Source organism: Montipora capricornis, chromosome 5 (genome assembly GCF_036669925.1).
Source record: "Montipora capricornis isolate CH-2021 chromosome 5, ASM3666992v2, whole genome shotgun sequence".
Taxonomy (NCBI): domain Eukaryota; kingdom Metazoa; phylum Cnidaria; class Anthozoa; order Scleractinia; family Acroporidae; genus Montipora; species Montipora capricornis.
The window spans coordinates 23,704,119-23,716,618 of NC_090887.1; the positions used below are offsets into that span (position 1 = coordinate 23,704,119).

General features: G+C 40.0%; 1 protein-coding gene across 1 annotated transcript in view; it reads right to left on the reverse strand.

Moving 5' to 3' along the window:
• The window catches only part of LOC138049970 (protein sidekick-2-like), a 57,306-nt gene that overhangs the window by 17,238 nt on the left and 27,568 nt on the right, over positions 1–12,500 (reverse strand). Inside the window, exons 7-9 of the mRNA XM_068896460.1 lie at positions 8,452–8,748; positions 5,094–5,387; positions 2,781–3,083 (exon numbers count right to left, since the gene is read on the reverse strand). Of these exons, the coding sequence (XP_068752561.1) occupies positions 2,781–3,083; positions 5,094–5,387; positions 8,452–8,748 (894 nt within the window). The remainder of the gene's footprint in view (positions 1–2,780; positions 3,084–5,093; positions 5,388–8,451; positions 8,749–12,500) is intronic.

The following is a 12,500-nucleotide window of genomic DNA, read 5'->3' on the forward strand; positions in this document are numbered from 1 at the left end:
CGTATTTATTTTAACTCGAATTTTCTTATTTATTGGTCCGCCATTACTAACTTTAAAATCTTGAGAGAGCTGGGTCGAGGAGAAAATGACGTTTAAGAATGCAATGCGTGTGTACGCGGCTGAATTAATATGCAGCACGGGAGTTTCGGGCTTTCAGACGTTTAAACCAGTGTTTTGCATATATAATAAATTGCGTTTACACACTGAAGTTTTAAGCTAGCGAGTAAATGAGGTCATTTTCTCTAGATCCAACCCTCTGAGGTCCCGGATGGGTCAGTTTTGAACGTGAGTAATGGCGGACCGTGAAATCCAAAACTTACACTCAAAATAAACAGCCTTTGGATAAAACTCAAAGCTCAAAATTTTGCCAGTTAGGTGTTAAGCGAACACGCTTTCAAAATCTGAAGAAAAAAGGAAATGATTTTTGTGATCATAGTAAAACTTTAACAATTATTCAGCAATGATTTTATTTATATACTAAATAGTTTTGGTAAATAATCGGCACACTCACCAGTCAGTTGATCTTTAGCGATTAAGTGGATAAAAACAGATCTTTTAAAGTGAGTGCTCCTGGTTCAAATCCTGCCCAGGCACTTACTTTTAGTTTTTCTTTTTATCTGCTACCACAAGTGGGACAGAGTAATCTAAATGGAGGATAATACTTCATTTGAAGCAAACTAACAATGAAGGATAATCCTTTATTTCAGGAGGAGATCGTGTTGATTGTCGTTAATTTTGGACACTACGTCCCACGACTTGTGGTAGCAGAGAAAATAAGGAAATCAAAAATCATATCTGTGGATTGGATTTGAACCCGGAGTTTCTACTCTATAGGAACCGCTTCTTTCCATTTCACCATTGAAGATCAAGACACCGCACTCTCAAAAGAACATTTATTCAAGTCTCCCATAGAAAATCGCTGCTGAAAATTAGATTACTAATTTAGGCCTAAGCTTTGATTTTGAAGTTTGGCAACATACCTTTTGTAGTGTTTATTGCCGAATGATAATACAGCATTGTCAAATAGTGTTTAAAATATTGTCCTTGAGCAGTTAGCAGTGTGGTGGTGGTCACGGGTTAATCAACATTCCCACGTACGAGTCCTATGTCCACTGATACACTTGAGTGGTATCTTAAAAAATATATGACATTTCCCATGATCGATACCAAGCTCTTAGTCTTCTAAATTAATGATAGTAGTGAATTCAAAGCAAATTAAGAATTCACGATAATAGCGAATTCAAGGTGGAACACTGGCACAAACGTATATAACGTCGGTGGAATTGTTTTGCGAACAAGCGGTTCAGTTCGATTTTGCAGCGGTTGTCCTAAAAAGCGCAGGACAAGTAACCTCAATTTCTGGTGGTGGCCAAAACGTCATTGACGAAATGACTAGCACTAAGATGCAATAAAATGTGATACGGTTAAACGAGGAAATGGCAGAAGGCTAAAATAAGAAGAGATAAGATAATTATAGAAGTTGTATAGGCAAACTGGTCCGAGATAAAACGGAGAATTCTGATTGGTTCTCTCTGAGAGGTCCGAATTTTGCAATTCGGGCCGCTAAGATGAACCGGTCACGAGGCAGCGCATATTGATTGCCAAACTGTTCCCATTGTCTGTTCCCATTGTCTGTTCCCATTTTCTGTTTCCATTTTCTCGAACATAAAAACAAAAATGTGAGGAATTCTTTTTTTAGTCATGTACGAGTTCCAGTATGAATTTTGCTTTCCAGAACCGTTAACAGAAGCAGGCGAAGAGGGAAGACTCAAGGAATAGAAAACCCTGCGCAAGAGAGCCAATATAACAAAATCCTCGTTGTACTTGATTGTTCGATCCGTACTGGGAAATATTGGTCTCGTTCATTTTTTTGCAAGTTTATAGACTGAGCCTGAAAAGGAACTCGAGCAATACTTTCCCAGTACGGACCTCATGCTAGTTCAATAACATCTATATATTTTTCCAGTAGGCGCGGTTCTCTTTCTCTTCGCAGGGGATCAAATATTTACTCCGGCTTTGGTTAGAACAGGGTAGAGTCAGGCTAAAATAATGGCTCATAAAAAACAACAACAAACGAACAAACACAAAAATGTAATACTGATTACTGAAAATATTGTTTTTCTGCTCTAGAGGAGACATAGGTCCGATTTTCCGTTTTCCGTTTTGTGATTGCGGTTAACATCCTCCTCTCAACGAACGGCCGTGACGTAGCACCCGTCGCTATTGTATTTTGTATACAGCCAATTGTATTTTGTATTTGGCAGACAGGCGACTTTTTGATTGGTGGAAAATACAATTGGCTGGACCAGTGATCCAGCCGCAGTGTGCACGGAGGAACGCGGGCGAACAAAACGGCTGGTCATTTAAGCCTAGAGAAGACATTAACGTTAAAAGAGTCCCAAAACTCAGAGGTTCGAATATTTCGTTCAAAAATTCGATTTGGGAGTCATTAAGGGACTGGTGCATGATCAATACCGGAAGCACATGACCTTAAAGCGAGTAACTTGCAACTCTTTTCCTTGGAACAAAGCTGGGGATTTTATGCCCAAATATGGACAAAAATAAGATCAAAGTTGCACGGCGGGAAAATGCGCGAGCTACGTTACACCCAAATAAGGAAAATTCTGAACTCAAAAAAACCCGGCTCTGAAGCAGAGTTAAACGCTTCAAGGTCATGCATGAGCTTCTGTCAATAATCATTACTACTTCTTGCATAACAAAGGCTCTGATATCACTGCAGCGAAAGTTGTGGACCAAGGGATTCCCGTATAACTTCATACCTCCTATAACAAACGCAAATGGACCTTTCCCTTTCGATGTCGCGGCAGCAACCGACACTTTGTACTCAACATATGGTTCAAGATTGGTCAACAACACGTGAGTCTGATTTGCGTCAACTTCAGTATAGTTCACTTCTTCTTCTTCTGTCTTCACGTCGCCAACCTTAACACGTTGATACGTCACGATGTATTTCGTTAAGCTTCCATGCCTGAATTGCTCGGGAACGGGTTTCCAGGTCACATTGAGCTTTGTCGGTGAGATTCGGTTCACAGGTTTGAGTTCCACCGGAGGCTGACTGGGTACTAGTGAACAAACACAACCCATGTTATCTCTATCTCTTACTTTTAAAACAACCAAACTCAATGCTTCGTGTCCAATAAATGTCTCGTCGATCATACATTATTTAAGTTCTAAAAAACAGAGCACCTTTGAAAAACTGTTGGCTGATCAGTTTTCAAAAACCCCAATTGAAATCCATTTTCAACTTCAATTTTGCCCATCCCTACTTTCGTCTATATTTGCTGCTCTATTCAAACCTTCCTTGAGTGATTTGGTGGTCGGTGGTCATCCCCCCACCCCCACCCCCATCCCCGCGCGGGATTTTGCCTAATTTCGTAACACAGCCCCTTTAACACAACTCAAAGACAAGGTTGAATATTAAATTTGATTTTCTACTCTGCTCGTGATTTTTCTTCAACGCTAGGTTAGTCTGACGCAGGAGAGGAAATATTTAACGTCCCTTTGAATGTATAATTGATGATTACTTTTGAATAGGCAACGTTTTCTTTACGAATTCGCCTTCCCTCCACATCTATTCCCAAGCCCCATTCCAGTGAATGCTGGATGCGAATCCGCAACTTTTTGAAACCGCTATCCAGAATGATTTCAAATCGTGTGGACGATCGAATCCGGATACTTTCAAATCCGATGACGTTACAAACTCAGGTCCAGTCTTTGCCGTCTAAACATTCAGCATGGCCACTGAACGAAAAGCTATTTCTTCTCTTGTCGCCAACTCGCACGCCTGATGGCGCATGTTCTATTGACAATAGTAACAAAGGATAACTTCATTTCCGAACAATTGCATTGCCGGAAGGCAACCTCAAAACCAGCCTCTCTATTCCCTTCCACTACTTGTCTCGAGGATGACAACAAGGAAAGGAAAGCGAGAGAGCCTGTGTTCCAACTTCGTTCCCACGACCTTTCCTTTCGCTTTGGGACATGCGTAACATGTCCTCATCTGAAATAACGATTATCGACAATTCCTAATTTTTTTGGATTGACTTTTATTGTCGATTTAGGTTATTCTGTCCCAGGACTTGTAGTAGCAGGTAAAAAGAAAAACAGTAGAAGTTGCAATCCTGGACAGGATTTGAACCCGGAGCACCCACTTTGAAGGAACTGTTTTTATCCACTTAACCACTAAAGATCAACTGACTGGTAAGTGTGCCGGTTATTTACCAAAACTAATTGGCATATAAATAAAATCATAGCTGAATAATTGTTAAGTCTACGGCTTGATTTTAAAATGGCTAGCTTTCTCTTTAGGTTTGGTAAAGGAAATTTTCTCCTGTTTAAACTTGTTTCTTAGCTGGTGATAATTCACGTTTGCAGCTGCGTTCGGAAGAAAAAAATGTTGGGATATAAAAAAAATTAATGTTCTGGCAGTTAGCGATGTGGTAAAGTAAGTAAGTAGTAGTAAAGTAAAGTCTTTATTTCATGGAGTGGGCACGTAATAGCCTGAGCTAATAAACTTGTGGCCCTCTAAAGAATAAAATAACAACAAATATACTAAGCTATAAAAATACAACGAATACAAATACTATATAATCTACTAAACTATTTAAAAGATAAAATGTAGCATTATAATCATGTCGCAATTCATCAAGTAACTTAAATAGAAAAATGATCAAGATTCTGCTGTTGTTTAAAAAACTCATTGTGGTAGTCTAGTGGTTAAGTGAAAGGGTTATTAATCGAACATTTTCATGTTCGAGTCCTGCGAGTTCAGGCATGGGGGTTCGAAATTTATAGATATTCATTTCCCATAATCCCTATCAAGCGCTAAGCGTCCTCGGCAAATCTTTTCAAATGCAAATTAATTTGCCCGCATTAGCCTCCATTTCATGCTAGATCCAGTCCAACCGTTAGAATACGAAACTGGCCTATTGACGATAGTAGTCAATTTAGAGAAAATTAGGAATTGTCGATAATCGTCATTTCAGAGGTAGGGCATGCGTTGAAATGCGAAGGGAATGGTCGTGGGACCGAGGTTGTCGGGAAGGCCTCATTAACCGGAACACTGTACTTACTATCGTCGGCAGTCTTGAACGTGAAGTTAGCTTCTTTGCCATCCCCAGCATTGGTATACGCAAGAATTTTGCCATGATACTTGGTAGCTTTATCCAGATTTAAAAGCATCAATGTTCTCGCTGGAGGAACTGTCGTTTTCTCTTGGTAAGTGCCGTTAACCAGTCTTTCGTACGAGATGCGGTATCCTCGAATGATACCGTTGTGGAACTCGTTTGGGATTGGGCTCCAGTGTAACCTCACGGAAATTGAGTCCAGCACCTCTGGTTCAGCAATGCCCGGCGGCTTACTGGGAACTAAAGAATAACAGAAATTACGTACACGGTAAAGAAGGCAAACTTCAACCCCAGGTGAAAAACCACACGGAAATTGAGGAACTTTAATTTCCAAGATCGAAACGTTATTCTCCTAACTAGTACATAGATTTCTTTGTTGGGTAGTCATGAGCATTTGGTGTTATATCAAGATGACATCTCTTAAGCTGATAATTATCTTCATTCTCAACACGTCTGACTGACATTTCATTGAAATTGTGAGGAGAATTTACAGGCTGATCACTCCTGGGAATCAAAGGGTTACAGACCCTGTGAAGGTAATGGAAGGATCTTTCCCTATCCTTCCGCGAGTGCCGTTTGTAACTGTGAATAGGTTGATATTTGAGTGCGCTTTTAATATGTTCTAAATAGATAAAGGAGATGAACATAATAAATTGTCATTCTTTTGACCAATCTTTTAAATATGATTCATTTGTGGCTGAAGTTGTGTATTTTTATTGTTGAATGATGATGCTGATAATAGACCATATTTGTATTCTCAGCATTGGACTGGAACTTGCTTGCAATGGAGGCTAATGCGGGGGAATATATTAAAAAGTATTTGCAGTTGAAAAGATTCCCCCGCATTAGCCTCCATTACAAGCTAGTTCCAGTCCAACACTGAAAATACGAATATGTTCTATTAATAGGCAGTCGCTATCCGTACGGGACCTGTACACCGACATTTAGAGTGACTTTCGTATGACCTTGAAAAAGTGTTCGCAATTTGTTTCACGGACCAATGTTTGGCAAGATTAAAACAAAGCCTCTCCTTACTCCTGCAAAAGAAACCACTGATATGGGCAGTAAACAGTTCGATTGCCCAATCACATTTCTGCTTTTCAAATGTCATCAAAGCGAAACTATCCAGAAAGGTCCATGGATAGATGACGTTGTTTCCATCTGCGTTCGCTAAGCCAATGAAAATTCGCGCTCGTTTGTTTTTGTTCGATAAGCCAATTAAATGTTTTGCATTTTTGTTTACGTTTTGATTTTACGTTTATTTTTCAAGGTCATTTGAAAGTCACTCTTAGAATGATTATTACAGGTTCTAACCCTAACCTTGACCGACATAGCCTAGCAGTTATTGAAAGCTAACCGTTTTAAAATGGGTGCTTACACTTAGGTATTGTTTATCCAAAATGTCCTCCTCCCCGAATTCATCTGATATACACAATTGCTAATTTGCTCGAAATTGCGTATAACAGATAAATTCGGACACTGTGTCCCACGACTTGTGGTAGCAGGGGAAAAGGATAGGATAGGATTTGAACCAGGAGTTTCAACTCTAGATCTATAGGACCCGCTTCTGAAGATCAAGAAACCACTCTCTCAAAAAAAGATTTATTTAACTCTCCCATAGATTATTGTTGCTGAAGAGTAATAGTCCACTTTCGATATAATAAAATTCAGTCCTAAACAAAAGGCATCATCTCGAGGCTCTGGGGAATAAATATTCAAGATTTGTATGAGTTTATTCCCCAGAGCCTCGAGATGATGTCTTTTGTTTAGGACTGAATTTTTATTTATCGAAAGTGGGCTATTAGGCATAAGCTAGATTAATTAGGCCTAGGCTTAGATTTTAAAACATGTAGCTTTGTCGTGAAGCTTGATAATTAACCTTTTGCAGTGTTTAAGGGCGGTGCCTACTATTGTTATTGCGCATACGTTCTGCGCATCTCCAGATACTCGGATTTCGTATGGGTAGTGCTTACTAATGCAGGGATATTTTTGCGCGGTTTAAATTTATGCCGAGAAAGCAAAACTTAGCGAGTGCTCTTGGTATCCAAAAAGAAAATTGGGGGTAACCATGCATTTTTAAGAGATAATTAAGCTTTAATTTGGAAAGGAACGCCATACATTGCTTTGTATTTTAAAGCTTTTTGCCAATGTTATTGATTAATTATCTTTGAAAAATGCGTGGTTACCCCCAATTTTCTTTTTGGATTTTAATGACACTTAATGAGATCTGCTTTTCCCGTATATTCAGTAACCAGCGAAAAAATACTTTTGAATTAGCAGGCACTGTCCTTAATACTGTTTGTTGCCGAGTGATAATACATCATCATAAAATTAATAGTGTTTAATAAAATATTGTCCCTGAGCAGCTAGCGGTTTGGTGGTCAAGCGGTTAAGTGACGGGTTAAAATAATCAACATTCCCAGGTTCGAGTCCTATGTCCATACACTTGGGTTGTCTTTTCAAACAAATATGACCATTCCCCACAAGTCCTGGGACACAGTGTCCACAATTAACGATAAAAGCCAATTCAGAGCAAATTAGCAATTGTTTATGGGTGGAGGATGGGTTGGTTTATCAGCGCTATAGACTTTTTTCATATTGGCGGCCCGATAAAATACTCTTTTGTTTTAATGCTGATAAGCCTTTCTAGCCTCGCTGCAATGCGCAAAATTCAAAAGAATATGTTAACCAAAATGAGGCCAGTAGGTCCAATTAACATAAATACAATAGAACATCAAATCGGTCGCCATTTATGAAAGTGGTCTATTTGAAATGGGTGCTTAGACTGAAATGCGAGAAACACAAGGCAGATCAGATGGCCGGTGACATCGGAACGAAGGAGGTATTTCATGAAATTAAACAGGCATCAATGCCATAGTTTGATAGCTGAACTGTATATAAAAGAATTAAAGACGAGGTAAGACTTTCCGAGTGTTACCGAACCTGTCCTCCCGTAGACTCCCGTATGAATAACAACTATAGGTCGGTGTACGGGTCCCGTACGAACAGCCACTTTGTTACTGTTGTTGTTGTGGTTATTAATATCATTATTATTATCATTATCGTTATCGTTAACGTTATCATTATCGTTATCATTATCGTTATCGTTATCGTTATCATTGTCATTGTCATTATCATTACCATTATTGTGCATTTTAAGTGTCAATGAATAACGACGTGTTGATTGGTCAACTTTTAACATAAGATATGACACCCCAAAAGTTGGAGTCAGCTAATGTGTGAATGGCGTGACAAGAGATGAAAAGAGTTACATAAAAAGTTGCCTGACATTCCGTAGCCTTACCTCCCTCATGTGTCCTGACGGTTTGTGAACTACTGAAGTTTCCGGGTTGGGTTGAACGAGCAGCGACTTGTATTTTGTATTCCGCAAATATTTTCAAATTTGTCAGAGTAAAGTTATCAACATCATCAACGTTCTGCGTTCGTTCGTGTTCTCCCAACACGGAATTCGTGTATTTGATGTGGTAACCTTGCAATTGGAAACCGACAATGCTTGTTCGTTCCAAGCGGTTCCATGTAACGAGAATTGTAGTTGTTCCTGTGGCAACGGCTTTCACGTTTTGAGGAACAACCGTCGGAGCTAAAAAGCAAACATATTAAGAAAAAAATCATCGTATCCCGGGGAAGGACAGGATGGGAAAGGAGGGAGTTACTTCACTTTCGCAGAGAATTCATGGTTTTTGGCAAAATTTTTATTTTCGTAGCCAGGGGCCTCCCTTTAGGGAGTTAAGGAACGACGACGTCTCCGGCAATGACAACACCAACAATCAGTAATATTATTGGTCAAAACAGGAAAAATAATCGTGCTGCACGTGCGCACGCATTTCCATACATTTCTCACCCGTTCTCGTCAAAGCAACAACTTGAAATGACCTTTTTACAGTAATGTGCTTAGTTACCTGGAGCCGGTTCCTGAAAGGTGTAATAACTCTATTCTAGGGAGAAATGTATTGTGGCACATTTACCCCTGGAATAAAGTTATTATACCTTTCAGGAACCGGCCCCTGGCATTTAAATGAAAGCGAGGCTGGAGTTGCCCTTGTTATGATACTGACCTCTCTGATTTTCTTAGAGCGGTTTTCAATTGAGTGTCGAAAGTAATTAGATAATTACTTTGGTTTATGATTACTTCACTCAGTGATTGGTTCAAAGTTCTCGCGCCATTTTTTCAACCAATCAGAAGTGAAACCAAAACCAATCGTGGCTCACGCGTGCACATTTTCCCGCGCTTTGTGTCGGCTACGTGTAATTACTTCGAGTTTTGATTGGTTTGCAGGATTGTCTCAGTCCTTTTTGATTGGCCAAAGTAATTACTTTGGTTTTGGTTTTACGACACTCAATTGAAACTCGCCCTATCTTAATGATGTTGTTCTCATGCTAATTAGTTGGAATTTACATTTTAAAAAACAGTGAGGTTTCTATCACAACAAGGTCAACCCTAGCCTTACTTTCATTTGTAGTCAAGGTAACTAAGTACACAACTGTAAAATGGTCAATTTAAGGTTTTGACGACAACGTGAATCATAACGTGGGCATACAACAGTGAATCGTTCATTCTCTTTCTTTACTTCTAATCAGTCCGTACCAGTCCGGTTATGAGATACTTCGCCCATATTGTCCAACACAAACAAGGTGGAATAATCGTGAAATACTTAAAATAGCTCAAACTTATATTTTGAAGTGACGTTCTCGTCGCCGGAGCTGACATGGTTTCTTAAACTCCCTATTAAATTGGTATCAAAACGAAGTCATACACCAACTTCGCTTTTTCGGGAGAAGCCAGGCCTGTCAATTGTCTCGAAACATTTCGGGGCCAGTTTTCAATCGGTATCAATATAAAATCCACTTTAATGATTCAGTGATACTTTCTTGACGGATTAATTGGTAAATGACGAGCCTGTACTCACGAGGAAAAATTGCAAACGAAGCTTTCTCACTTCACATGCTTATTTTCTTGTTAAAATTAGGCTTAAACTCCCTTTGTTGAAACGTTAATTATAAATTTGGCTTTTAGAGTATTTATGTTACCAACTGATCATTTTACAGTTCTGTGCTCAGTTACCAGGCCTTCGAATAAAAGCGAGGCTGGAGTTGACCTTGTTGTGATACAAACCTCATTTCCTTTCTCATGTACATAGAAACTCGTTAGCATTACAGCAACATGATTTACATTAAAAAAGCAATGAGATTTGCATCAAAGCAAGGTCAACTTCAGCCTCACTTTTATTCAAAGGCCTGGCAACTGAGCAAAGACTATAAAATGGTCCATTTGAACTCGAGGTTGGGTTTATGTACCACGCTTTCAAAGGTCGTTTGATGCTCGACCGAGCCAATGAGAGACATGGATTCCAGGGCGTTCTTCGTTTGATGACACCAACAGTTTTCAGTACGAAATTCTATAACCAGGGACTTAAGTTCTACGACGACAACGAAAATGTCGCCTCAAAATATGACTTTGCACTATCGCAAGTCTTTCACGATTATTCCGTCTCGCTCACGTCATCACGTCTTTGCACTAACGCACGTCTTTCACGATTATTCCATCTCGCTCACGTCATCACGTCTTTGCACTAACGCAAGACGTCTTTCACGATTATTCCATCTCGCTCACGTCATCACTTCTTTGCACTAACGCAAGTCTTTCATGATTATTCCATCTCGCTCACGTCATCACGTCTTTGCACTAACGCACGTCTTTCACGATTATTCCATCTCGCTCACGTCATCACGTCTTTGCACTAACGCAAGACGTCTTTCACGATTACTCCATCTCGCTCACGTCATCACGTCTTTGCACTAACGCACGTCTTTCACGATTAATCCATCTCGCTCACGTCATCACATCTTTGCACTAACGCAAGTCTTTCATGATTATTCCTTCTCGCTCACGTCTTTGCGCTAACGCAAGTCTTTCCCGATTATTCGATCTTGCTCACGTCTTCCAATGTGGGGGAACAACCCCGGATAAAAATAAATTGGTGCGAGCAGTTTCAGAGATAAAAAATGACAGGTTCACATTTGTATGCTCAGGTTAATTGTCCTCAAAACCTCAAATATGGTGATTTCACGTCGGTTGTTTCGCAGAGCACCGCAAAAATATGCCCTAAAATGCGTGCCTCACGTGCAGCACGATTATTTTTCCACCATTCTTGCCGTAGCCGTAGTCGTTTGTTAGGGAATAGGGAGCTTACGAAACGAGAACGACGACGGCTACGAGGACTTCATTTAAAAATACGAGTTCGCGTTATTCATATCACTACGAAACTATTTCATGTCGTTTCGCGTTAAAAATGTGTAGTAACTGTCGAGGAATTAAACTGGTATGAGTGGGTTGGAAGTGTACAGAGAGAACTGAAAATTCATCGTCATGTGCTAACGTCCTCCACAGAACCTTGAATTTGGTCATTTCACGTCGTCATTTAGGAGATGACGGCAAAGAAATGTACCAAAATGTAAAACGCACGTGCAGAGCCATTGTTTTTGCTCACCAAACCTATTGTTTTGTAGCGACGTCGTTGCCGTCGGCGTCGTCGTTTCGTAAGCTCCCTAATTTGAGATCTACTACGGCGACGGTCGACGAAAACATCACCTCAAAATATAACTTGGCTCTATCGAGGGTCTTTCGCGATTATTCAGTCTAGTTCGCGTCGTACAATGTGGGCAAAGTATCCTCAAAATAAATCGGTAGGAGCGGTTTCAAATTTAAAATAGAGAATGAAGGATTCTCTGTTACATGCTTACGTTGTCATCAAAACTTCAAATTTGGCGATTTCACGTCGTCGTTATGCAGAGGACCGCAAACATACTTGCTAAAATCCGTGCTGCACGTGCAGCACGATTATTTATGCTCTTTTAACCAATGATATTATTGCTTTGTCGCGTTTTCGTAGTCGTAGCCGTCGTCGTTCCTTAAATTCCCTATTAAACTCCCTGACGACTCAAAGTGTAACCCTTTGACGTCCAAACCGGCCGAAACCGGCCGGACTTAGTTTTTACTCTGTCTAACGCCAGACTATTTTACTCGTCAGTGGGGAACCCCTGGGAGTCAATGGGGTAAGGCACGTTATGGGTACTCAAATAACACACATCGAAAAAGGATACCAAGTTCAAGTTATGATACATATTACCTAACACACCATAATCAAAATGTGAGAAAGACGAACACCGCCCCGTGCCTTAGGAGAAACTGAACTTTGGGTGGACGAGAAGCTGTTCCTTTTTGTTTGATCAGGGTTCTTACAAAAGTGCACTTAAACTCAAATATTTTTTGTTCCTAATACAAATCTTCCCATCCAAAGCAAACATTGTTACCCAGAATCTAGCTTTTTCTGT